General features: G+C 45.9%; 3 protein-coding genes across 3 annotated transcripts; 1 reads left to right on the top strand and 2 right to left on the bottom strand.

Moving 5' to 3' along the window:
* Nucleotides 1–10,410: 10,410 nt before the first annotated feature.
* Nucleotides 10,411–11,370, top strand: LOC134147513 (olfactory receptor 51L1-like). Its single transcript, XM_062588733.1, has one exon. The coding sequence runs from the start codon at nt 10,411–10,413 to the stop codon at nt 11,368–11,370; it is 960 nt and encodes a 319-aa protein (XP_062444717.1).
* A 3,558-nt stretch (nt 11,371–14,928) lies between these two features.
* On the bottom strand, nt 14,929–15,882 carry LOC134147432 (olfactory receptor 52B2-like). The gene has a single exon (XM_062588611.1). It carries the CDS (start codon nt 15,880–15,882, stop codon nt 14,929–14,931), a length of 954 nt encoding a protein of 317 aa, XP_062444595.1.
* A 6,751-nt stretch (nt 15,883–22,633) lies between these two features.
* LOC134147364 (olfactory receptor 51L1-like) lies at nt 22,634–24,040 on the bottom strand. The gene is made up of 2 exons (XM_062588491.1): nt 24,028–24,040; nt 22,634–23,625 (listed from the first exon to the last, which is right to left on the bottom strand). Exon 2 carries the CDS (start codon nt 23,603–23,605, stop codon nt 22,634–22,636), a length of 972 nt encoding a protein of 323 aa, XP_062444475.1. The 5' UTR covers nt 23,606–23,625; nt 24,028–24,040.
* Nucleotides 24,041–27,279: the final 3,239 nt, after the last annotated feature.

Raw genomic sequence — 27,279 nt, 5'->3', positions numbered from 1 at the left:
GAGATGTCCTTGACAGAGGTCACCGCTCTGGAGAATGCTCACTTAATATAATGATCCAGATATCAATTCATCATTTGGAAAGTGCTTTTGCTTCACCTCACATAGGGCACCCACTCAATGCAGCTATTAACTGTTATTCATATCCATACATCAATAATCATTCATCAGAAATCCCAGTGCATGAAGTGAGTGGAGCCTGTGACTGAGTCTCTCCCTCTGTTTGGGATGAGCAGTGTTCATCTCGATTCCATCCTTGTGGCAGCTGTGGGCTTTTGCAGATTCATGGACTGTAAGCGACCATTAGAGCATTTTATAGCCCACAGTTTCCTGTAGTTATTCCTATCCAGTGACTCCTTTAAATGCTTTTCATTTTAAGTGCCTGAATAATGCTAACTCTTCCATCTAAGGACTGCACAACCAGTCACAAGCCAATTTCAGTGCCAGTGCAATAGTCATGCATGAGTATTCGGTATTTATCTTGTTGATTTGCTGCATTAGAGGCTTGATCTATTTGAGATGATTTTGATGAGAAGCTTTACATGAAAACGGAAACTTAAATCATCTGTATACATCAACATATTCTCTACTCACTCCACTTTCCAGCTCATTCTGCTCATGAAATCCATATTTTTAATACTTCCCTTAGTTTGCCACATGTAACTCACAGTGCTTTGTTCCTGCAGCTTTTCATGATGAGCCGTGATGTTTGATGTTCTTGTTCTCTCATTTCTTTTTCCCATCCTGTCCTTTGAGTCAAAGATCTTGGGTGGTATTTTGATTCTACACCTTAAATATCATATTAAATTCTCTGACCTATTCTTCAAACTACAGCAAAAATACAAACAACAAATACTACCAATAATAATTCTTTCTGTTCTGGTGCTGAATGACAGAGATGGCTTTACAACAAAAATGTTAAATGACAAAGAAATATCAAAGTTTCAATCACAGACTTTTCAGATAAACAGATATCAGTGCTGGACTTCTGTGCCATTTTGATGGTGTGCCTCTAATTTTTATATATATAGATCAGTCATATGACTATCCATAAATAAGGAATTAAAGGATTATTTAATGGCTGTGATTCAAATATAGCTCTGTTACTTGTGAAAACCTAGTTCCTAATTCTTTAAATTCTTTAGCCGGATGAGAAGGCTGCAAAGAGAGGCAAGTGCTAGCAAACAAAACAGATACACCAAGAGAAAAGGTTTCTAGTTGTACAAAATGACACGTCCTGAATTAATGGTATATATTTAGAGTAAGAAAAAGCTTTTAATGGGCTTGGGCTGGTTAGTAGAAATCTCTTTGGAGAGACAAGTGATGGGAAACACAGGAAGGAAAAAGTTGAAGAGTGTGAAAAATGGGGTGAAGACAACATTGAGAACATTCTGGAGACTATTGAGAGTATTCATTCAGGGCATCTCAGTGGAGGACTGTGGTGGCCCCAGGAAGGAGAGACAGACAAAAAGTGTGGAAGGAGAAGGGATGTTGTTCAAAGAACAACAATCTGAGAGAACATTTTGCTCTTTTGTTTGTTTTACAGCAAGTATTCTGTTTACACAAATAAAAATAAGAAGAAAGGGCATGTAAAATACGGAATTGCTCAGTGAAAGAGACTGTATTTTTCATCATACGCATTTCATGGTTGTGGAGGACATGCTTTGTAGGTTGTGTGCAGTCAGCTATAAAACACTATCAATATCTCTAAAATTCAGTGCTGATAGTCAGTGAACATTTCCTATCAATAATACCTATCTGTGGAGCTTCAAAAGACTGATTCCTCCAAGTTTAGGAGAATTCTGTGTAGCTGCAGGAGATGCAAATAAAGGCAAGGGTTTTGCAGGGCACGTGGCACATGGTTTTGCAGCTGGTCAGCTGCCACAGGACCTCCTCTGCCAGAGCTGGGCAACGGGCCCTGCCAGGAATGGAGGAAGCAGAACTAAATGCATCAGCATTTTTCAGTAACTTTATCTATTTCTGTTAATTTACTCCAGTGTTAGATCTACCTTTTATTTTTGACTCAGAGGACCACTTGTGACAGCTGAGACTATGGGTCTGATGTTATCTGCGACTTTGGCTCTAAAAGTTTCCCAGAACATTCTGGCCTCCACACAATTTATTTCAGTGGCGTGGAGAGCTTTCAGAAAGAGTCTGGTACGGGGTGAAGTGCTTTTAGAGACAGGGAGTTCACCCTCTGTGGTCACTTGTTCCAGTAGTTAATTACAGTTTTCGGTTAAAGATCACACTTTGTTTTACCTCAAACCTTTTGTTCTGTTGTTCCAACCTACAGTCTTAGGTCTTTCCTCCTACATGAAACAGCCCCCTTTCTTTCAGAAGTCCCTGACACACATGCAGACTTTAAGTAATGAGCAAGTTCACCAATTTGAGCTGGGGCTGAAAGGACCTAATTTAAAATCTGTGCAGTGCAGGTGGAGGTTCCTCTTGGGCTGTCTGCAGTAATGGTTGGTCTCTAAATAGGAGATAAAATAAATGTGCTGGTCTGCTGGATCAGTCAGGAGGTGCCAACGTAGGAGATCCCCTTTGAAGAAAAGGGGATGCGAAGTCGCTAGAGCCATTTAATGTGCAAGACATTCTCCAAGGAATGCCAAGATGAGTCAGGCTTCTCCAATAGTTTCTCAGGCTCAAATATCTTTTAATGCTGTAATGCCATGATGTTGTAATTTCTAAATCTGTTCTTGCCTTTCACTGAAGTCTTTATTTTTTGTTTGAGTGAAGGTCATGTTAATTTTTTTTCGGCTGTGCTTAGTTTTTGTTCATTTCAAAGAAAAATAAAATACTTTGAGGAGCCACTTCGCACTTTTTTGAGAAACAAATAATGTTTCATGTTCCAACAGCAATAATAATGATTATAAAAATCTTCCCATATCTGTATAAATAGTATAACTCCCATGCTCTTAGAAGGTAAATTATTCATTATCTGGATTATTTCAGATATAAGGTTTATGGTATCAATCACAACAATGCACTGAAAACTTGTCAGTTCAGATGTTAGGAATTTATAACTGCATTTTTCACTAGACTGTGCACTTTTTCTTCAATTTTTGAGCCATAATCAATTTTCCACCTTAACTAGATAAATGACATCTTCCAAGCAAATGGACACCAGGCCTCTGTGCAAAAAAATTAGCAGGTTTGCTCCATTTAATGCACAAAGGTTTGAAGCAGAATGACAACCTGTGTTTTAAACAACATTCCTGAGTTTGTGAAGCTGGGTGTGAGGCAGCTTGGCTCTGTCCTACAGCTTATGCCTGGTACTGGCTCTGTCTGGTGGACCTGGGCAGTTTGCTCTATTTCTCCATTCTGCTTCTCCCATGGGGATGGGGCCACGTAAAGCAGCTTCTGGCCAGGGAAAAGCCTGGCTCATCCCTGTGTGTTGCTGCTCATTCTGGAGGGAATTTCAGGTTTAAGGCTGCCTTGATTTTCTTGTGCAATCACTAAATCAATAATTACATTTCATTGCTCTCGCTGGCTTCGATACCCTGCTGGGACTCTGAGGGTCTCCTGTTTCCCAGCCTGGACTCTTTCACACAGACTGGAGATGGAGACTCTCATTTCTCACCGGGCCGCAGGTGCGGCAGACGAGGTCGGAGCGTTGACCCTTCGCAATGCGGGGTGCTCCAGCATTGCAGAGCTCCCCTCGGGAAGGAGCGATGCCTGACTGCTACGCCTTGTTCACTTGCTAAAACGACAATGAGATGGCAGGACAATGCCTTGAAGGATGTAAAGATTTTTCATGATGCTTTCACGCAAGATTATTTTACACAAGGAAAATTGTAAGAGGCAAAGCATCACTGCCTGCTAGAAATGCTTTGTGTGTCGTAAGTGACCCGATTACAACCCCCAGGTCTTATGCTTTAGCCATACTGTCTTTTTCCACCCACACTCATTTTTGGGAATAGTTATAACTCATTATGTTGGATTTTTTTAGCTATTTTGGAAGAGATCCTGTAAATTGATTATCTGTATTTTTCAGCATAGCATTTTAAAACAGAATGAAGTCTCTGCATCATAGGATGCAGTTGAAAACTGGATTTCAAACCTCATCTTCTCAAGGTGCTGTTTACATTCCTGTTCACTATTCCTATTTTACAAGAAGGCCATGTACCCTAAGGCAGAAGGAATCTGTGAAACGTAAGACACACGCAGTCTCACCCCCTTACAGCTGTACTTGGCAAACTGCAGAACATCCAGAGTAGAGTTAGCAGAAGTAGCATTCACTGTAGCTATGAAAATGTAGCTGCAAATATCTAGCAACTACACAGATATGCCAGCCAAAAATGATTTGCGGCAAGAGAAGCTATCCTTTAATAGATGAATTTATAGTCAGATAAACCATAAAAAAATCTTTTGAACTCATAAGCTGTTCTTCATGTCTGAAAGGCAGCAATCTTCAAAGCTAAATATAGCTGGAGAAGAATGACCCTGAGATTTATAGCACATCTCATATCTCTATTTAATTCGTCTTTTTATTGTCCAGTGGAATTATGAGTTTAGGCGCTCAGGTGTGTTTTCATGGTGTTTTGTCAGTTACCTCGAAGTCCAGCCCTGACAGGTCAGAGGTGGAGCGAGTTCTCCTTCACTCCACCATGTCTGCACGGGTTCGCTCAGGACCACAGGGACCGTTAGTCCCACCTGGTCATTTCCATAAGGGTGCTTGGAAACGGCTCAGATGATAACGTGGTTTCAAAGCTGGGGAAGCCACAAATCAGTCTGCTGCTTGTTGTGACCAGATTTGGGTCACTGGTGCTGGCTGGAGGGTCTCTCGGAGACACAGGAAAGCAGCATGTGTTCGGGCAGATGTGTGCCCATTGCTGGGAGCTGGTGGCAGCAGCTGGTCTATCCGTCCACACGCTGCAGCTGTTGCACATGTGTGACTGGCTCTGGTGGATATAGCTGCCTTGTGGTCCCTGGCCATGTCCCAGGAGGCGGCCAACGAGCCCTCCTAGGGTGCCACATCGCATTGTTCCCACCACAGCTGGCATTGGTGCCCTGGTTGTGAGCTTCCTCTGACACCTTTGGTGGTGTGAGGAGCTTGTGGGGGAGACCACCACCGGGCTCATAGCTTTGGGGGACTGATGCACATTGCCAGTGCATGGGGATACTGTGTCTTTAATAATAATTATCCCAAAGCCAGGAACAGTAGGAGAGATCTTTAGTGCAGTAACTACATCAGAAACTACCTACACTTGGCACCTAGCTCGCCTGGTATCCAAGCGAGCTGTGCATGCAGGACATGGTAACACAGCCCTCTTCTGTGTCCACACCTCACACATAGCCTGGCTCCTTCTCCATCCTGAGTTCAGCAGGTTTTCAGGCCCTGGCATGGTCATGGTATCATGCACAGGAACACTGCAGGGGATCTTCCTGCCTCCCAGTCACAACAGCTAGAGCTGGAGGGTTCCATTTATTTTAAATATAAAGGAATTACTTGCTGAAAGAGCAATTGCAGAAAATCTCCCCACAAATAGTTCCTGCCTGGTCTCCTCTCCCCAGTCCAACATGCAAAGAAGAGGAGCACACCCACCTGCCCTCACTCTGCCCCCGAGCATAGTGAAAGAAGACAGGGATGAATAGGGCTTGGGGAGGTCTCCTGTGCTACAAGACATGACCTCTGCCCCTAGGATCACCTGAAGCAGCAGATTCTCCACACATCCTCCTCTCCGTGCAGGCTCAAATGGACAAGCAGACACTGGAGATGGCTGTTGTCAGTCTGGTGCTGCACAAAGAACAGAGCTGTCATCATGGCATGGCAGGGGCAAGTGTCAGACCAACAGAGCAGGAGGTTGAGAAGAGGTGATGAGGACAGCAGCTCTCATGGGAAACCCTCCACCTCCTTTCTGGGTCACCCAGTGGTTCTCCCAAGTCCAGGCTGGGCTTCCTCCAGCAGATGAGCTGAGGGGACCAGTATCCTAATGGCTGATATGGATCCAGCCTCCTGCACTGGACACCTGCTCTAAGCATTGCCCAGAAAAGTCACCACCATCTCTTCCAGCTAAGTCCATTCCCCATTGTCCCACTCACTTCTCTCCTGGACATGCACGGTGATCACAGCCCCCTGGACGGTGGCACAGCCCCATAATCATAGAATCAGTAAGGTTGGAAGGGACCTCTGGAGATCATCTAGGCCAACCTCCCTGCTCAACCAGGGTCACCTAGAGCATGTCAGACACGGTTGCATCCAGGTGGGCCTTGAAGATCTCCAGAGAAGGAGACTCCACAATCTCTCTGGGCAACCTGCTCCAGTGCTCTGTCGCTCTCACAGGGAAGAAATTCCCCCTCACGGTCAGGCAGAACTTCCTGTGCTTCAATTTGTGCCCATTGCCTCTTGTCCTGTCACACGGGACAACTGAAAAGAGCTTCTCCCCGTTCCCTTGACACCTTCCCTTCAGGTACTTGTACACATTGATCAGATCCCCCCTCAGGCTTCTCTTCCCCAGGCTGAAGAGGCCCAGCTCTCGCAGACGTTCCTCATGGGGCAGGTGCTCCAGCCCTCTGATCATCTTTGTAACCCTACGCTGGACTCTCCAGCAGCTCCATGTCTCTCTTGTCCTGGGGAGCCCAGAACCGGACACAGTACTCGAGATGAGGCCTCCCCAGGGCTGAGGAGAGGGGCAGGATCACCTCCCTCAACCTGCTGGCAACACTCTGCCTAATGCACCTCAGGAGACCATTGGCCTTCCTGGCCACAAGAGCACATTGCTGGCTCATGGTCAACTTGTCATCCACCAGCACTCCCAGGTCCTTCTCTGCAGAGCTGCTCCCCAGCAGGTCAGCCCCCAGCTTGTACTGGTGCCTAGGGTTATTTTTCCCTAGGTGCAGGACCCTGCACTTGCCCTTGTTGAACCTCAGGAGGTTCCTCTCTGTCCAGCTCTCCAGCCTGTCCAGGTCTCTCTGAATGGCAGCACAGCCCTCAGGTGTGTCAGCCACTCCTCCCAGCTTGGGATCATCAGCAAACTTGCTGAGCAGGCACTCTGTCCCCTCATCCAGGCCATTGATGAAAAAGTTGAACAGGATGGGACCCAGGACTGAGCCTTGTGGGACGCCACTAGCCACAGGCCTCCAACTGGACTCCACGCCACTGATGACGACCCTCTGAGCTCTGCCTTTCAGCCAGTTCTCAATCCATCTCACCGTCCACTCGTCTATCCCACACTTCCTGAGCTTCTCTAGGAGGATGTTATGGGAGACAGTGTCGAAAGCCTTGCTGAAGTCAAAGTACACAACATCCACTGCTCCCCTCTCACCTACCCAGCCAGCCATGCCATCATAGAAGGCTATCTGATGCAGAGATCTGGGCTTGAACTCAGGCAGGTTTCAATCTAAGCCCCAGGAAAGCAATCCCAACACCCAGGTATGTTACCTGTGCACCCAAGAATTTGGGAGGAGACCTAGTTTTTTATCAGGAAGGTGCATGAGCATATAATCACATATGCTATTCTGTTGAAATGAGACCAGTAGCTGGCCGGGCATGCTGCAGCACTCTGATTCCGCTGGAACGTGCTTGTACACCTACCCAATAGTTTTTGTCTTCATGTAGATTCACCCATTTCTCTCTTTGGGAGAATCTCATTAATTTGCAATTAATGAGATTAATTAAAAAAAACAAAACTTTAAATAGGCTAAGATCATTCTAAACTGAATTAAAGCACAGGAGTGTTTCATTGCTTATGCTCTGTTAAAGGTGATTTGCAATCTAAAGCAATAAACGTCAGCTGAGATTCCCAGCTGAGTAAATTGCTCCAGAGATTGCAGGGCTTTGTTATAAATCCTCTCTCAAGGGTGCATGCACCTCCCATGCAAACTACATTTAAGGAATTTTTGGTATTATCTAAAGAGCATGACAAGCAGAATGCTTTGATTCTGTTGCACTGGCCAGAGCAGAGGCTGTGTTATTCAGGTAAGAAAGTATCCAAGTATCCATCTATTCAGTGCTGGCTTACAAATCGGTGTTCTGGTCTTTCAGACTCTTCTCTTAGTTCTTAGTCGTGGATGGGAAGCTAAACGGTATCTTGCTCTTGAAACTCTTTCCAGTTTCTCTATGACTTAGAGTTTGCTGGGTCATGCTGCGATGACAGCTCTGCGCTGCATGCAGCACCAACCTGATCGGATGTCTCTATGATTTACTCTGGTCATCCGAGCAGGGTGAATCTAGGGTGACATACATAGTCTGTCCTCCTCTATTAGTATTTAGCACCTCACATTTTTTTGGTGAAACTAGGGTGAATCTGGAGAAACTCTGTTCAAGGCAATGGCCTTATTTCTATTTCGCTGTAATGTACTGAGATTAATGGCTGATCTCATCTCAGCCTCAGGTGTTACTAAAGAAAGTAATTTTACCACTTTGCTGCCATTCAAATACTGGGGAGCAAGGAAGGAAATTCCAGAAGAACTGGAAGAAGATAGAAAAAATAAGCCTTTAAAATAGGGGTAAAAAATAAGAGGTCTGGACACTAGCTATGCTGTGCTGGTCAGCCCAGCGCTGGAGCACAGGCCCTTATTCTGTTTTTCATTTTATAGATTGTCATGCAGTCCCCAAATAACTTCCTGGTTTCTAGTGATTTGTGGTTTAGGAACCTCCTGCGATACCCATATTCTTATGTTTAAAATTTAGTCACCATCCTTAGAAAATTTATGTATAAACAAATGCTTAAATAATACCTTTAGGTAAATAAAGGAGAAACAAACTTTTATGGACTTGTCAAGTACAAGTCATATCAAATGAATCATTTCCCTTCAATGGAAAGCTAACAAAGTTGTTTACAGGGGGAAAAGAAAACTGTCTTAATACTTGATGTGAATTCTTGACATGAATTATATTACACAATATTTTCATAAACAAGTGAGAGAACATTGCTGAGCTTGAACCATTACAGGGAAGACTCAAAACCCATTTCTTACTTATTGTGCTGCTGGGACAACAGATCAAGCGGGAGTCTGAAAGGAGCATCCTGGGTCCGATACTAACTTGGATAGCAGAAAACTTAAAAATAGTAAAGAAAAAACTTATTTAATTGACAACTTGTTTGGAAGCACAGAGAAAAGCAAGATTAGCATCTAGAGTAACTTTAACAAATTAGAGGAACAATCTGAAAGAAAATGAATAGAATTAAATTTACATTCAGACTGGGAAACAACTGGAAACAGCAGCAAAGACTGGTGAGGTAACAGTGGTTTAAACTGAGCACAAGTCATAGAATCAAAGTCACCAGCATCATGCTGTGGAGAAGAAGGTGAATGCATCCATAACAATATTACCTGTGTGATATGCACAATTATTCTTCTGCTCTATCCAGCTTTGGTAAAGTCTCACCTGGGGTTTATCATTGCTATGGAAGATGTGATCTCATCACTGATTTAGAGGGATTGTTGATCTTGCCCCCTAAGCCTTTCTATTTTTGCTTTTTCATGGATTTCAAAATAGCTGAACCCGAAGCATCTAGAGCTCAACTTTGCTTAAGGAGTAAACTGTATAATTAGGTTAAAAATTAGAGAAGCTCGCTGTATTCATTTTGAGTGCTACCATAAATGCTAGGTGTTTTGTGAATGTTTATCTAATATCTATCTCTACGGAAAGGGTGAGTATCATGCCTTTGACCAAAAAAGCATTCAAAACCGATGCTAAACAAGATAATCAAACCTGGCAGTAAACTGCGTTTAGTTCCATAGGAAATTCAAAACAGAAAAAAATCACTTTTACGGTAGGAAAGAGTGACTCCCTACTGAACTGAGGGATGCATCTTCAAAAGAAGATTGTTAGCTGTGACCCAAGATGATCACAGGTCCTGAAGAGGAGGCTATAAGTGGAATATAACTATTTGGAACAACTGAGGCGACAACACAAGCTGGAGCAGGGGAAATTCCCTTTAGATATAACAAAAAAAAAAATCCTCATGCAGGTGGTCAAACACTGGGAGAGGGTCTCAGAGACATTGTTTTATCTCTAGTTTCAGTGATTTTTGAAAATCAGCTGGATACAGTCCTGAGCAACCTGCTGTAACTTTGAGATTGCTCCTGTTCTGAGTGGGCTGTTGGTCTAGAGACCCCCAGAGGTCCCTTCTCACCCAAATAATTCCATGATTACATATGATAATGTTTAATGAATTTAGGGCAAAGGTTTTCAGCCTTTCTAGCCCATGGTTTCCTAAATATTTTTCCAGATCATCACTGAAATTCCAAATTTCACATAATTGGACAGACTTCTTAGTTATGCTTTGTAACTTCCCTGTAGCCCATGGACCACAAAGCTTCCACCATCATAGACCGAAAAAATCCACTTTAGGACTTTTTTTTTTTTTTTTTTTTTTTTTTTTTTTTTTTGCCCTTGTCATTAATTGTTCTGGTGCTGTTTTATTACAGGGGATATTAACTTCAGAATTAATAGGACTATCCATGGATACCATGCCTACATCCAATGATTCAGTACTCACGTCTATCTTTCTTCTGACTGGGCTGCCTGGTCTGGAGCATGTCCACATGTGGATTTCTATCCCAATTGGTTTCATATATCTCTCAGCCTTTGTGGGGAGCTGCACAATCCTCTTCATTATCAGAACAGAGCAGACACTCCATGAGCCCATGTACTATTTTCTCTCCATGCTGGCACTCTCTGATCTGGGCCTGTCTTCCACCACCTTGCCATCAATGCTTAGTGTGCTCTGGTTCAATTACCAAGCTATCCACTTTGATGTATGCCTCATTCAGATGTATTTCATCCACACCTTCTCCATCATTGAATCTGCTGTGCTCCTGGCCATGGCCTTTGACCGCTTTGTTGCCATCCGGGAGCCCCTGAGGTATGCATCCATCCTGACAAACTCAGTGGTCACCAAGATTGGTATGGGGTTGACTGTTCGGGCAGTACTTCTAGCGCTCCCAGCTTCCTTTCTCCCGAAGAAACTGCAATATCACACAGTAAATATTCTTTCCTACTCTTTTTGTCTACATCAGGATCTCATCAGGGTGGCCCAGTCAGACAGGAGAGTCAGTAGCATTTATGGCTTATTGGTTGTTCTTTCCTCAATGGTCCTGGACTCATTGTTACTTGCTCTGTCTTATATTATGATCCTTGAAACTGTCCTAAGGATTGCATCCAAGGAGCAGCGTTCCAAGGCCTTGAACACCTGCGTTTCCCATATCTGTGCTGTGCTAATCTTCTACGTCCCGATGATCAGCCTGTCTATGATTCACAGGTTTGCAAAAAATGCTTCTCCCATTGTTCATATCCTCATGGCCGACATCTATCTGTTGGTCCCACCACTGATGAACCCTATTGTGTACAGTGTGAAAACCAAACAGATCCATATGCGGATCATCAGAAAGCTGCACAAGAAGCTAGATGTTACTTCATAGCCATGGTATCAGCATTGGAGCTGAGCGACCTTACTTACACATCTGTGCAATCAGTCAAGCCTAGCATTACAGGCTGCAGTGAACTCTCAACAGATCAAAAAAGAGATGAGAATTAGTTCAGAAGTTGAAGAAGATTCAACCTTCCTGTCTGAAATGGGGTGCAGCCCCATCCCAGCAGGGCATCTGAAATGTCTCTAACATCTGGGATACCCAGGAAAGCTTGCCAAGGGCAGTCCCAGGTGAGGGATCCCCAACTCCCTCTCCCAGCTGTTACTGCTGCTCCACATTCCCCTTTCTGTCTACTCCAGTCCTAAGCTGCCACACCTTCAGCAAAGTGCAGATGCCCTCCACTGCCTGCAGATGTAGGGCTAGGCCAGAAAATACTCATTAGCTTTCCTACCTCCTCTTGCCTCTCTTGTACCCTTTCTGATACAAGACTTCCCACAGCTTTTCTGGCTCTGGAATGGAAAGAGAATGGGATGAAAGCAAGGGTCAAGCATGACTGGTTGGGAGAAGTGGAGGGGAGAGGTCTCAGACACCTGCCCCTCGTGCCCTGCTCTAATACTATGATCCAACATCCTGGGTGAATCACAGAGTCACAGAATGGTTGAGGTTGGAAGGGACCTCTGGAGATCATCTAGTCCAACCTCCCTGCTCAACCAGGGTCACCTAGAGCATGTTAGAAAGGGTTGCATCCAGGCAGGCTTTGAACATCTCCAAAGAAGGAGACTCCACAACCTCTCTGGGCAACCTGCTCCAGTGCTCTGTCACTCTCACAGGGAAGAATTTCCCCCTCACGTTCAGGCAGAACTTCCTATGCTTCAATTTCTGCCCATTGCCTCTTGTCCTGTCACACGGGACAACTGAAAAGAGTTTGGCTCCGTCCCCTTGGCACTCTCCCTTCAGGTACTTGTACACATTGATAAGATCCCCCCTCAGTCTTCTCTTCCCCAGGCTGAAGAGGCCCAGCTCTCGCAGACGTTCCTCGTAGGACAGGTGCTCCAATCCTCTGATTATCCTCGTAGCCCTACGCTGGACTCTCTCCAGTAGCTCCATGTCTCTCTTGGACTGGGGAGCCCAGAACTGGACACGGTACTTGGGAGGAGGCCTCCCCAGGGCTAAATAGAGGGGCAGGTTTGCCTCCCTCAACCTACATCCAGGTAATTGATGAAGTTGAACAGGATGGGACTCAGTACTGAGCCCTAGGGGATGCCACTAGCCACAGGCCTCCAGCTAGACTCCGTGCTACTGATGACGACCCTCTGAGCTCTGCCTTTCAGCCAGTTCTCAATCCATCTCACTGTCCACTCATCTAACCCACACTTCCTGAGCTTGCCTAGGAGGATGTTATGGGAGACAGTGTCAAAAGCCTTGCTGAAGTCAAGGTACACAACACCCACTGCTCTCCCCTCATCTACCCAGCCAGTCATCCCATTGCAGAAGGCTATCAGATTGGTTAAGCATGATTTCTCAAGAAATCATGCTTATGAGGGCTAGGATCGTGTCTTTGCCTCTCTCAATGTCAGGTAGCTCAGCCCCTTGCCCTGCTCTTACTTGTCTCCTTCCCTTAACTCATTCACATCAGGGAAATGAGGAATTTGCTCATAGCATTGCAGAGGACTTTGACCCAGTGACCAGGGTCATGTGTCTCTCTTAAAAGGGTCCTGGAGAGGAGGGCACAGAAAATATGTGGTTTGTCCCTGCCTCTTTCATGAAGTCATTTCTGATGACTTTGGATAAATCACGGTAATTCTCTGGCCTAGCTCCCACCCTGCAAATTGGAGGGGGGGAGGCTGTTGGGTTTTTTTTGTTTGTTTGTTTTGTTTTGTTTTTTGTTTTTGTTTTTTTTCTGTTTTTGTTTCCCCCTCTCTGGTAGGATGTCTCACCTTGGCAATACTGCAATCAAACTGGAAACCAACAGGGAGCACAAAATGGGACCTGCAAGACCAGAAAAGCAAATGTCCTTTCTGGCATAAGTTTGCACTCCATCAGGTATGAGCAATCCTTTGTGCCAGGACAACATCTGGGTCCTCCGTGTCCTTGGTGGGGTTGCTTTGGGACAGGTTAACAGGCATGTCCTGCTGCAAAGCAGCCAGGGTGGCTCTGGGAAAGGAGCAGTGGTGCCAGTGTGAGGTCATCATGTGAGCAGAAATGTGTGCACATAATATCATTTTGTGTTACAGCAGCAAAAGCTTCCAGTTCTTTCAAAACTCTTAAATGCCAATCATCTGAAGCTGCAGATTTCAGACAGTTCCTGTAGTTGTTTTAGCATCTTTTGAGACTGAGAGAGAGAAAATATTTCATCATTTGCATATGATAAAGCTTTAGCATATGGCTTTTTCCTCAACCAGAAACATTTAATGAACAATTGAGCCTTGAATGACAGTTTTACTGTCTATATAATGACTAATTTCTGACTATTTTCTTAATTTCTCTTTTTTTTTCAGTTATTTCTTAAAATCTCTTCTTAAAGTCCTTCATTCTCCTGGTCATGGGTTTTTGTGTTTTATTTTGGGTACTATGTGAATTTCCAACAGTTCCTACATAATTATCTATATTAATCCCTGTTAACTACACCTTTCTTCCAGTTTTTGTATCGTCTATATAGTTGTTTCATGTTCCTGCATAAATCAAAGCAAGCAAAGCTTCTGTGTCTGTCTGTCATTTCCCACACAAGCCTTTAAATGGTTATTTTCTACCAAGTCTGACAGAGTAGGATTAATCACAGAGATCCCAGAAGCCTGTTGATTTCATGAAAACACCCAAGTGTCTGGAGAAGGGAGATCCTACCCTTATCACCTCGAATTGCCTGGGATGCAGAGCAGTGGAAAAACAGCCCTAAAGGCTCCCGTTGCTCGGGGAATGACACCTCAACCCATGTGGCCTTGACAGTGACTCTTGGGAAGACACACTATAGTGTCACCAGTAATTTTCTCCCTTTATTATAATTTGTGTGTGTTTTTATGGGTTTTGGTCTTTTTCCTCCTGAAAAAAGGTCTCATTTGTGGGTCTCATAGTCCCTCCAACTATTACAAATTAGAGAAAAGTCAATGGTGTGACTGGAACAGTGCTGGTAGTAGGAAACACCAGTAAAGTTGAAAAGATTGATTATGTTTATCTAGTTTGCACAGAAGAGGTCAGAGAAAAATGATTGTCAATTCCTGCATTTAGTTCAAAACAGTGTTTTTACCAGCTTTTGCTTGGGAGAATATTTATAATATTTTCTGAAAACTCTGAGATACAAGATATAGAAATATACACCCAAAAGGGAGCTGAACATGACAGAATCCTGGTAGAAAATGTGCATTTCATATATGTACAGATCCAACTCAAAAAAGCTCTGATAGTAATGGGATAACATAAGTTGCCTCAGCCAAAATTCAGACCCAGGTTCCCTACTAATTTCTCCTTTTTCTCTTAGTGACATGATTTGATCAGTAATTGTATCAAGTGGAGTCTAAAAGGAGGAGAAAATCACATTGTTTCACATGCATACACCCTGTAGAAAATGATGCAGAAAACATCTATATACTTTCTCTCAAAGGAATAACGTTCCTGTCAATGCAATTGCCCACTCCTAAGGAATATTCGGGACACTTTTTCTCGAATTAGTTTGTTTTTCACTGTGTAGACAATGGGGTTTAGCATGGGTGGTAGGAGCATATAGAGATTTGCCAAGAGGATATGAACATGTTGGGGGATATTGTGGCCAAACCGATGAGTGAAAAACGAGAAAAACGCTGGTATGTAGAACATGAATATAACACAAGCATGAGAGCTACAGGTGCCAACTGCCTTGAGCTGGGCATCCTTGGATGACAGCCTGAAGACAGCCCTGAGGATGAGGACATATGACACCGCTATGAGCATGATGTCCACTCCTGGTGACAGAAGAGTGGTGGCAAAGCCATACCAGATGTTAAAGGAGATGTCGGCACAGGCTAGCCGGGCGATGCCCATGTGCTCGCAGTAGGTGTGTGGCATGACATTGTGTCCGCAATACGGCAACCTCCGAAGGAGGAATACTGTTGGGAACATCACACAAAAGCTCCGGGCTACGGCAGCCAGCCCAATCTTTGCTATCACTGAGTGTGTGAACACTGTGGCGTACCGCAGCGGGTTGCAGATGGCAACGTACCGGTCAAATGCCATGGCCAGCAGGATGGTTGATTCTGCAATGAAGCTTAAATGTGCAAAGAACATTTGAGTAAGGCAGGCGTGGAAAGACATCTCCTTGGAAAGGGACCAGAATATGCTCAGGGCTTTGGGCACTGTGGAGGAGGATAATACGAGATCTGCCATGGCTAACATGGCCAGGAAAAGGTACATTGGTTCATGGAGGCTTCGCTCCTCCACAATGACAAATAAGAGGAGGAGGTTGCCAAAGACTGCAGTGATATACATTAGGCAGAATGGGATGGAAAGCCAGATGTGCAGGTCCTCCAGCCCTGGGATGCCGACCAGAATGAAGGAGGTAGGCTGCAAGCTGGTGTGATTGACAGCTGCCATCATGGGATGAGGTCTGAATTAGTTTGGGCTGTCTTTGGGCTATCTGTAAGCAAAAAATAGGAGGGGGGATCATAGCTCATAAATCACAAAAATTCACCTGGGAGTGCTGAGAGCACTTTCCTTTTGTGGTTCGGAAGTGATTTAGAAAAATCACACCCCATTCCCTCGCCCCATTATGGGGAAGTATGCTTGGGACTGAATCCCCTGGTTGGCTCCAAATCAAGTGATAAGTGAATTAAAAACTGTATTTTAAAAACTGTACTTTACAGACTCAGAAAGGAAATCTAGAGAAGGGATTTACCAAGGCTCAGAAGTCAGTACAAAAGCCTGCGAAAGGAATCCAGCCCCTCTAGCCCTAATTGCAGTTATTAATTGTGCTTTTGTTTTGTAGCACCCAAAAACATACAAGGCAGGTGATGAGTTAGGACTGAAGTGCTCTGATTTTATACAACATGCTATTTTTTTCAGTACCCACCTCACCACTCTCCTTACTCTCTGCTCGCTCGTTCATTCCCATCACATTTCGCAGGACAGCCGATCATGATCTCTGCAAGGCAGAGACTGCTCATGCAGCATCCCGTGCAACAAAGCTATTTATCGATGGCAGTAATACATCAGTATGAAAGGATAATCCAGGAGCCTGTGCAAAACAAGAGTGGAAGATCAGCACCCACAGAGCATGTGATCTCAAGGAATGATTATGCAGGGGAGACAGAATATCTGCTGAATTTTAAGGCAAACCTAGAAGCAAAGGTCTAAGGCAGAGTAAAGCTGTGGGAACAGAGGTAAGCTGTGCAGTTCTGGCATGGCGTTTACACACGGGAACTCAGGATTCTCATCATTTTCCCATGTCAGAGACCAAGGATTGCCCCCCTGCATAAATGTCTGGGCGGCCATTGGCACTGCAGCTGGGCGAAACACAGCTCCCTAAACCTGGGCAGTGCTGCCTAGTGCGGTGTCCCCTGCACCGTGTCACATCTGCCGGTGCTGGCCCTCAGCTGGCAACGTGTGCAATGAACAAGCCTGAATCCCCTGGCGACCAGTGTGCATGGGGTTTGCACGTGTCCTCTGTATGCACACCAGTGGCCAGAGAAAGGCTCGTGCTTGGGACTCTCATCTCTGCTTCCACCTCCTGTGTGAGTTGCTCACCCCAATTCAGAAGGTGATTTGCAGTATTTCCAGTAAAACGACAAAGCTACCAGTGAGGGCAGCGTCAATCAAACTATAAAGGGGAACCATGAACTCTCCTCAGACAGCAGGAAGGCAGGGCTGTATCCAGGCTGTCCTGGTTGGCAATTGCTTGTCTGTCAACCTTAGCCCAAACCTTAGCTGATACTCTTCTGCTTCTCTGAATGCACATCCCAGTCCTCTTACAGGGCAGTACACGCGAGGAGGCTGGAGAACATCAGCCAGGCTATCAGCTTTCTAGAGCCAGGCTGTGATCTCCTGTATACCAAGCTGATTTGAGTGGAGCCGGGGAGCAATACTGCAGGTGGATCACCTTTCTGGTCTGAACAACCATGGACCCAAGGTAGTGGCACTTACCTGACAAATCCTACCTGGATACAGGTGTTTCTCCATCTCAGAGCCTAAAGCTGCAGTGCGGAGTGGGCCAGGGGAATTTCTCCTGCCTGCAGAACTTTATGTTTTTACTCAAATCAGGTACCTCAGCCACAAAAACCTACTAAATAACAGCTACACCAAGGAACTCACCAGCTCCTGTGACAGTCAGGAATGAGGGAGATCTGCCTCTGATCCAGACAGGCCACCTTCAGGGAGAGGCAGGAGGTGGTGATATTTATATAGTCCTCGGAGTCTCGAGGGGGTTCACATGCAACTGGGAGCTGCAGAGCTCTGGTCTGTGCTGAGTGGACAGAAGTGGTGAAAAGTATACAAAATTCAAGTTTTTTTTTTATTGAAACTCCTTTAGCATGAGCTGCCTGGTGACAGATTACCTTCCGTGACTTTCTCAGGTTATGGCACAGGGGAAAGTGCACAAAGTCATCAGAACGCTGTATCATCACCTTCTTCATGGAGGGATGAAGATGAGATGGGACAGGTTAAGTCACATGGATGAGTGATGCTGATCTCTTCCAGATAACGCTGCAGTGATGATAAAAGGTCTGGTGCAGTCATCATCTCTAACCTTCCTCTGCCTCCCATGTGGGCACGCGAATGCGGCTGCTTCTTGCATCACTGAGATTAATGCAGTAATTGTGTCTGCTCTCTGCAACTTGCTTTTGCTACTGTTCTTGGTCTCAATGTTCAGCATTAACTTGTACTCTATGAGGACTCTCTTCAGAGACATAAAAAGAAAATCCAATATTAATGAAGAGTAGGAATGGCCAACAGGTGGATGAGCAGAGAGAGGATGTGGGGGAATGGAAGCTAATAAAAGTATGAGGAAAGTCAAACTTGAGTGCCTTAAATTAAGCACTAAATCTAGATTTAGTTGCTGAAAAAAAAAGCACGTAGATTGCCTTTAGACAGATATTTTTTTCTACCTTTCCTTGAATCAGGAAAATTGTGACTTGACAGCTTAAGAATGCACATATCCAAATTAGATTTTCAAGCTCCCCAAAATGGGGTATTTGCAAAACCTCCTTGTCATCAGCCGTCAGCATGCACATGCCTTAAGGCTGCCCAGCCCCAGCATAGATATTGTAGCAGACAGCTCCTGTCTCAGACTGACTCTAGTGTAAAAATTCATAGTTTTAATTAAATAAAGTCCTCAATCCTCAGTGACCCATTTGATATATATTGTGGCATAGACAGACTAGCACTCTGCAAGCAAAAGCTCCTCCTCTCCTGGCGGGAGCTGGCCCACGTACGTTGGAGGTTTCCTGTATGCGGTGCTTCTGAATTTCTGCATCAAAACGAGGGACAGAGCAGATGCAAGGCAAGACGTGGAGATAAAGAAGAGAGGCACAGAGCCCTCCCCAAACCTGTGCAGCATGAGGGGGTTTTACAGGGTGGCATAAAGGAACAGCACGTGCCACGTACTGAGATGTGAAGACACTTCTGGAAAGGGAAGCAGCTCAGCAATCCTGGAACGGAGAAATGGAGAAAGAAGAATAAACGCAGCTGCAGTTGGGTCACATTTTAGCTTTGCACCAAATTGCTTTCTAGTGCCTGAAAATCAACTTCACATTGGCAAAACGGACATTGTCCATGGCCCACTCCTAACTTGGATCTTCCCCTCTGCGGGTGAGTCAGTGGTACCCAGCTCTCGCAGACTGCCAGGGTGCTGGACAGATTTCATCTCATTTTTCTCTCCCTTCCTGCCCACAGGGGCCCAGTCCAGAGCAGTCCCAAACACAGCAGTTTTCAGCATTGCCCAGCAGCTTCCAGGGGCTCTTCTTTCCTGCCCCACACTGGCGGCAACCTGCAGCTCAGACCTGAAAAGCAGGCACTGGTTTGAAGTTCCTCAGCTCTTGTGTTTTAGACCTCAAAGTCTCAAAATCAAGGCAGAGCTGCTGCTTGAAAGCAGCAGCTGTAGTCAGGTGTGTGTGTGTGCAGGTCTCTGCGCACAGGCTGCAGAAATGTCCTCAGTAAGCTGCTCAGGTGAGGAGCATCCCTATTTCTAGACTTTCTCATTGCTTCAGAAAATGGAGGAAAGAGGGAAAAGGGATAAAAAGAGGAAAATCAACCTTTCAGCGAAAGTCCTGACATGGGACATGGAAACCATGGGGCAGATTGTGACAGGGCCAGCTGTGAGGCAGCATCAACTTGCTGTCTCCTTTCCCATTCATGCATAGAAATGGAGATGATAACCCCACGACTCCACGCTTATGTGACCAGCTGCATGCGACAGGCAGTTCTGCTCCACACCACATGCTAATGGGAATGGGGCTTTGGCCCTGTGCAAGCACAGATAGCAACCTCCCAGTCCAGCCTACAGGCCCATAGGGCTGGTGTTTCCCACAGACTGGGCTGCACCCAGCAGAGGGAGGCAACGAGCTGCACACAGCCCCACCGCAGAAACCGCAGGGGTAATTCATCACGAGCTATCAGACTTTGCCCTGGGGAAATGTGAGTGAGAGCTTGCACCAGGCTCCGCGGGCAGGGCTGGTGTCAGACGCGAGGTCAGCCGGGGAGACGCGGGTTCTCCCGCCGTGCTGGATGCCTGGCTTCACACATCCGCACGCTGCAAGACGCGCTGCTAGCGAGACCACAGCTGGCTCCCGGCCGAGCTGCTGCCTCTTGGCTCCTGGGTCGTGCTGGAGAACTCGCTGCAGGGCAGAGGAGAGCTCAGCCCCATCTGCAGCAGACATGAGACCGGCTGCAAGGAGCTAGACCAAGGTCTGTCTAACCCAACAGCCACCACTAGCAGATGCCTAGGGGAGAAGTTATGAACAAGGTACACAAGCAGTGATACTCCTTCTCTGTGCCCACCACAGTAAACCAAACCTTTAATACTGGCAGCTGCCGAATTGCTCCTATCTCAGGTCTTTACCTGAGGCTTGTCATTTCATTACATATAGTCTGGCTTCCTGGGTTATATGGATGTGTGGCAAGGGGTCTGAGGGATCTGAGCCTGGAAAAGCTGGAAGAATCTGCTAGACTACGTTTTAAGTATTTGTCACTTCCCAGTGACAGTGTCTCCCGAGAACAGACTGAATTTACTTGCCACAGTACTGTGCACACAATCCATGGGAAACACTGGCAGAAAACATGAAAACAGTTCTTTATTTTGTAAACTGTTTAAAATGCCCTTCCAGGTGGAGCCAGTTTATATAGTGCTTGCACTTTTGGGTCAGCTGAAAGAGAACAGCTACTTTTCCATCAGTGCTGGCCCATTAGCTCACATGGCAAGAAATCCATTTTGCAGGTCTAGATGAGCCAGGCAGAGGAAGGCCGTGTGCTGCAGTGCCCTGTGGAAACCTAACAGTGCATGCTGGTCCAGGAAAGAAATAGTCATGCCAAGAAATCTAGCGCTACAGCCAAACCCAGGCAAAGTGCATAAGGTGAAACAAATAAAAACCTAACGAGGAGAACATCTCTGTTTTAAAGAAAAGGCAATACTTTTGCTTATTCTTGAAGAGTCCTAAAGTCATTCCTTCATATAAAGCATTTCCCCTCCAAAGGGAAATGATTTCTGTAGACCTGGAGGACCATTATCACCAGCCAGCTATTTGGGCCAGGCCAGGCCAGACGTGTCTGTAGAGGAAAGTGCTTGACCCAGCAAACCTTGCCAGGCCTGACCCCTCTGCAGGTCCTCACCCTCATCCTCCACCTCACGCACAAAAGTGAAAGTGCAAATAGCCAGTGACCAGCCCACCCACCCCTGCCCCCAGGGGCCAGGAGATCTGCCCTGGGGGCCCGTGCAGGGCCCAGCTCAGTCCAGAGAATCGCAGACCTCCTAGTCTGGTATTGCTGGTGCTGACCAACCACACTGCAGCATCAGTTGCATCATGTATGGGGATTTTAAAGCATGGTATTTATGTGTAAGCATACATTGTCACTCTCGTTCTGCAAGACTGAAAGTTCACCTGCAGGTGGTACATGTTGACAATTAAAGGCAGGCAAACCCAGGGCACTTCAAGGCTCAAGAATTTTTCCTCTTCAGTCTGTTTTCTGCTATTCAAGCTTGTAGGTCCAGTCAGTAGCGAGGCTGAGCGTGCATTCCCACCAGACACAGACACACGTTGCCAGCTAAACGGATCATTGCAGAGTGCCGTGCCCTTCCTGGCACTGTGTAAACACCAGCAGCACCCACGCAGACATGAACTACACATCTCAGTCCCGCTCCCCTGCTTCAGCTAATCAGGACAGGACACACATCCTCAGTCTCGTGTCTGTGGGCCCATCCAACCCTGGACCAGACCGTAGGTCTCTCCAGACTCTATGCCCAGATCCCAGCCCAATCCCAGTCCCACTCTTGGGTCTTTCCAGATTCTAGTTTCCTCCAGCTCACCAGTTAGTCCAGCTTGAAGTTTGCCAGGAAGTACCACACATATTCCCATGCACAGAGATTAGCGAGTAAGGTCACTCAGAAAATAGCTAGAAATGGAGTTTAATAGGAAGCCAGGACAGCCTGCTGTGATCAAGCACAGGCACGGCCAGACAAGCACACTAACCAGCAACTTGTTTACGCTTTCTTGGTGCCTTTTACCCACCACCCCTGCATTTTCCCATCGTGGTTCCTCCCCAGTTCATCTCACCCTCTTTTTGACTGCTTTTGGTCCTTCTCCTATATATTGCATAATGCATTTCACACTTTACCACAACCCCTGAAAGCCTCCCATGTAAAGTTTTGTGCAGTTCCACAAGCTCCTTCAAATATCCCATAACAAGTTTGCTCTTTCCCATGTGACCCATGAAAATCTTCTTCCACCCTTCTCAGCAGTTACAGAGATCTGGCTGAATCTTGTTTCTGGTTCCTTCGGTGGCCCCTCAGTCAGTGACCTGACAGTTGTAGTCTTTGGTATCCTCTCTGATACCTCCTTATTTTAGGGTCTGCATATCTAGGTGTGGTTTGTTACCTTTCCTCTTCCTCATCTCTGTTCATACGCTGAAGAACTGGCAACTAAACATCCTTACAAAGCATAGGTTCTTATGTTGCAGGTAGCTACATGTTCTTTACTTTCTGCTTATCTTTTTACCTTACATATATCCCTACTTTCCACATACCCTTGCACTGATGAAAGCATTTGATACATTCCTGTCTCCTGGTTGGTCTTCTCAGGGGCTTAATCTTGCATAAGACTGTTAGCCATGACCATCATATTGGCTTTACTGGCAAATGGCAGTCCTAGAATTGTAGATCCTTCTGACAGAACATCCTCAGTATCCGTCTCCGGATCGCTTTGGTTTTCAAACTGTAAACGACAGGATTCATGATGGGTGGTGCAAGGAAATGGAGGTTCGCTATGAAAGTGTAGACCTGGGGGGACACGTGTTTCCCAAAACGATGTATCATGGACAGAGAGATCATGGGAATAAAGTATAATAGGACAGCACAGATGTGGGAGATGCAAGTGTTGAGGACTTTAAGACGCTCCCTCCAAGTCGCAATGTTCAGGATGGTCTTAAGGATCAGAACATAGGACAGGAGAACAAAAAGCAAGTCCAAACCCAATGTGGAGAGTAGCACGAAAAGCCCATAGGCACTGTTGATTCTCGTGTCTGAGTCTGTGTGTTTGATGATGTCTGGGTGCAAACAGTAGGGATGGGAGAGCTTGCTGGACCTGGTGAAACAGAGGTGGGTCAGCAGGACTGGGAGTGGAAATTGAACAAGGATAGTCCTCATAATGATTCCCACACTTATCTTGATGGTCACTGAGTTTGTGAGGATGGAGGAATATCGCAGGGGGTGGCAGATGGCCATGTAACGATCAAAGGCCATAGCCAGAATGACGGCAGATTCAATATCTGTGAAGGTGTGAATGAAGAACATCTGGGCAAGGCAGATGCCAAAACTGATCTCTCTGGCCTCCAGCCACAGCATCATCAGCATGCTTGGGAATGTGGATGTGGACATACCCAAGTCAGCCACAGCCAGCATAGCAAGGAGTAAATACATGGGTGCATGGAGACTCTGCTCTACCTTAATGATGGAAAGGATAGTGCAGTTCCCCAGTAGTGCCAGGAGATACGTAGAGCAGAGAGGTATAGCGGACCATGTCTGAGTATTTTCCCATGCTGGAAAGCCACCTAAAATGAATGATGGAGTCCTGGTCTGACTGCTGTTGGTCCTGGGTAGGGTGAAACAAGGATGCTCCATCTCATCACTGAATATCTGCCCTAGAAAGAAAGCCAGCAGGGTCACAAACCACAGACGGGTAGTGAGAAGTAGGGATAGTTTGGTGGTCCTCCAGTCTAAAGTCTTGGATCAGAGGCTTCACCATGACCAGTGCTGTGTCACAGTAGAACTTCCTAGGAGCTATACTGAAACATCTGAGCATACCTGCCTCCTCTGCTACATACATGCACTACCACTGACTGAAACCATGCACAGGCAGAAGAGAATGACTAGCAATCAAGTAAGGAAATTTTGGACAGGGTTGGCATGAAAAGGCTCTGGGGTGATGTGAATAGAAGTGACCTTGTGATCAACAAAACAGGGCTGACATAAGGTTACCCTGAAGGTATACAGATAAATAAGGAAGTGCCTAAGGGGCAGCGCTGTGGGGAAATCTCTTTTACCTTTCTGGGAAATAGCACAGCTTGGTGCCTCTCTGAAGCATCTGTACACTAACGCATGCAGCATGGGGAAAAATAAGAGGAATTAGAAGTCTTTTTGCAATTACAGGGCTACCTCATCAGGATCACAGAGACATGGTTGATCATCCTTGAAAGACTGTGGCAATTGAGGATGGCTCTTTAGTACTGGAAAAAAGCAAATGTCTTTTCTATCTTTAAGAAGGACAATAAAGAGGATCCTGGAAGCTGCAGGCTGGTTAGCCTCACCTCAGTCCCTGGGAAGGAGATGGAGCAACTAATCCTGGATACCATATCCAGACATATGAAGGAAAAGAAGGCAACTGGGGGTAGTCAGGATGGATTTACAGAGGAGAAATCATGCTTACCCAATCTGAGAGCCTTCTGTGATGAGATGACTGGCTTGGATGAGGAGAGAGCAGCGGATGTTGTTTAGCTCAGCTCTAGTAAGGCTTTTCACACTATCTCGAATAACATCTTCATAGACAAACTGATAGAGTGCAAGATGGATAAAAGGGACGGTGAGATGGACTGAAAACTGGGTAACTGCCGGGCTCAGAGGGTTGTGATCAGTAGCATGAAGTCCAGCTGGAGGCCAGTCACTAGTGGTGTCCCCCGGGGGTCGATACTGGATGTGATACTATTTAACCTCTTCATGATGATGGGACAGAGTGCACCCACAGCAAATTCCTGGACAATACAAAACCGGGAGGAGTGGCTGGTGCAGACGGCTGCACTGCCAGTCAGAGGGTCCTTGACAGACTGGAGAAATGCCCAGAGAGGAACCTCATGAAGTTCAACAGAAGGAAGTGCAGAGTCCTGCACCTAGGGAGGAATAACCCCATGCACCAGTGCAGGCTGGGGGCTGACCTGCTGGAAAGCAGCTCTGTGGAGAAGGACCTGGGAGTGCTGGTGGACAACAAGTTCCAGAGAGTTCTCTCCCCTGCTCTGCTAATAAGGATGTCCCATGGAAAGCCATGCAGAGGAAGGCTGTGAGAATGAAAGAATATATAAGAGGATTTTTAGGAAGCTAGAAATACCTGGATCTGACTGGTAAGATTCCTGGGCAGATCTGTTATGGAGGTTTATGACACCTTATCTGGAGTATCCACATGCAAGTATAGAAAAATATTTAAAATAACTTAAATAAATGTAAAAGGCATTACAATCAGAAATGCTTTGTCTAACTATTCAGATAATTGCAGAAATATTACCATTCTGTGCTAAAATCCATAAGGTTTCTATTCCACAGCATGTATATTTGCCCTTCCCTTTCTCAATTTCCAGATTTATGACTCACTCCAGCAGGGTAAGTGCATTGACAGAGTAAGTTCAACAGACTGATCCCTGTTTGCTTGAAACTGGAGGCTTTAATGTATGTTAGTTCTCTCTAGTCTTTAAAAGATGTTTGTTTAAGAACATGCCCCACATTGCATGGAGGGGAGGAGGAACAGAAAAGAAGTTATCTTCAGACACAAATGTCTCAAGTGAACCAGTAAGGGTGAATCCTAAAGGTTACTTATCTAAATGATGACTTATTATGATCTTAAAATCTGATGGACTCCAGAAAATGACAAATTCAAGCAACAACCTGAGCATTTCACTGAGACCGTGTGTGCTCATGAAGCTGTGAGCGGGAAGGGGACTGCACCCTGCTCTGCTGTAAAAGGTGATTTTCTGAACAGATGCAGGGCTGCCTGGTCCCTTTCACAGGCAGTGAAATGTGAGTGTTTGGGGTCTTTGAGAGCTTTCCCACCTCAGAGCATAGTTCATTGAAGCAGAGCACATCTCAGGGTACTGAGGCTGACATGAACTGGGTCGTAAGAGGGTGATAGGGTGTTTCCAGGTGCAACCGTCAGAAAACCTGTCCGTATCTGCATGAAGTCAGGACTCCAGGGACATTCAGCCCCTCTCCTTTCCAGCAGAGCTGCTGTGGCACAGCGCAATCTTAAACAACAGAGCCAAGAGCCCACTCACCTGGTTCGCTCAAGAGCAGCCTGAGCTTCCCTCCCAGAGCCTCTGCCAACCGAGCAGTCTGTTCCCAAGTGTCAGGGCTCACAGCAGGGGAGGATTTATAAAACACTTGAATCGATCCCCGCTGCGGGGAGATCTGGCTTGGGAGCCTGCAGGCTTGCTGTTTCTCAGAGCTCAGAGCAGATGCATTAACCCCCAAAGTACCAGGTCCACCCTGGCATACAGTGCAGCTGACAGATTTTTAGCTCCGGCATCACTGTCTGCAGTCTACACCATCTCATCAATCTCTGCTGATGATGGCAGGGGATATGTCTTGGAGCCCAGCTCCAGAGATGCCCTTCTTCTGACCTCCTCCTCCCTGGAAAGTCAGGCTAGTTTTTCTGATAGGTGCCGTTTAGGTAGAAGAGCTCCTGCTTTGTGGTAGGATGATAGATAAGTCCTGAAGGATGTTTACAGCTCCACTTTAATTCTTTGCAAGTGGAACAAAAGCCTCTTCCCAGTCTAATCCTTGGATTCAGGACACTGGACAGGAGAATATCCTGATCACCATCATTTAAATCAGTGCAAAATGAGCACAAGACATGAAGTACAATGCAGGCAGAAGCTCTTCACGCTGTTTGAAAGAGGCCTTGTGTCTCTGCTGCCTGTGCCTCCTGCACTTTGGTCTACTGTGCTGAAGAGCAGCTGTCCTGGAACAAACCAGAGGTATCTGGCCTTGCACCATGTCCCCTTAAGTAGATGTCAAGAGCAGAATGTAAGAAGAGGACAAATGTGCTTAGTATTTCCCCAAGCACTTTCCCAGCCTCCAGCAGTTTGTGGTCTAGCAAATTCCTGAGCTAGAACTGATTTATTAAAAATTAATTTGAATGCGAATTTTGGCAGCAGTGAAATGCAAAGGCAAGAAGCTCTACTGCTTAAGGACATGTGTGAAAAGCGGCCACCATACACTTGTTCTGAACACACCACGTGCTTTTTCAGAGGGATATTAATTCATGTATTGGAAAAGACAGCGTACAGTTGATCTGTGCCGACCCTCTTAACACCATTCAAAGCTGGCTTATGGTGACACAGCTGAAAACTTGTCAGCTGCCTTCCTGATCACAATTTTGCATGCCATCTTTAACATGATGCCGTATGTCCTGATTCTCAGGGATGTGCTGAAATTCCCTTCCAGGAACAATGGTCTCAACTTCCTCGGTCCCTGAAGGGTCCACATCTTTATGGCCCGCACCTGCATCTTTGCCCTCTTCCACATGCCAGCTT

The sequence above is a fragment of the Rhea pennata genome, chromosome 1, assembly GCF_028389875.1.
Source record: "Rhea pennata isolate bPtePen1 chromosome 1, bPtePen1.pri, whole genome shotgun sequence".
NCBI lineage: Eukaryota > Metazoa > Chordata > Aves > Rheiformes > Rheidae > Rhea > Rhea pennata.
The sequence above is the reverse complement of the archived record's forward strand: the minus strand, read 5'-3'. Positions and strand labels throughout refer to the sequence as shown.

What these genes read in the sequence shown, in the direction of transcription:
- LOC134147364 (XM_062588491.1), bottom strand. Translation starts at nt 23,605, where the DNA reads ATGGAGCATCCTTGTTTCACCCTACCCAGGACCAACAGCAGTCAGACC.
- LOC134147432 (XM_062588611.1), bottom strand. Translation starts at nt 15,882, where the DNA reads ATGATGGCAGCTGTCAATCACACCAGCTTGCAGCCTACCTCCTTCATT.
- LOC134147513 (XM_062588733.1), top strand. Translation starts at nt 10,411, where the DNA reads ATGGATACCATGCCTACATCCAATGATTCAGTACTCACGTCTATCTTT.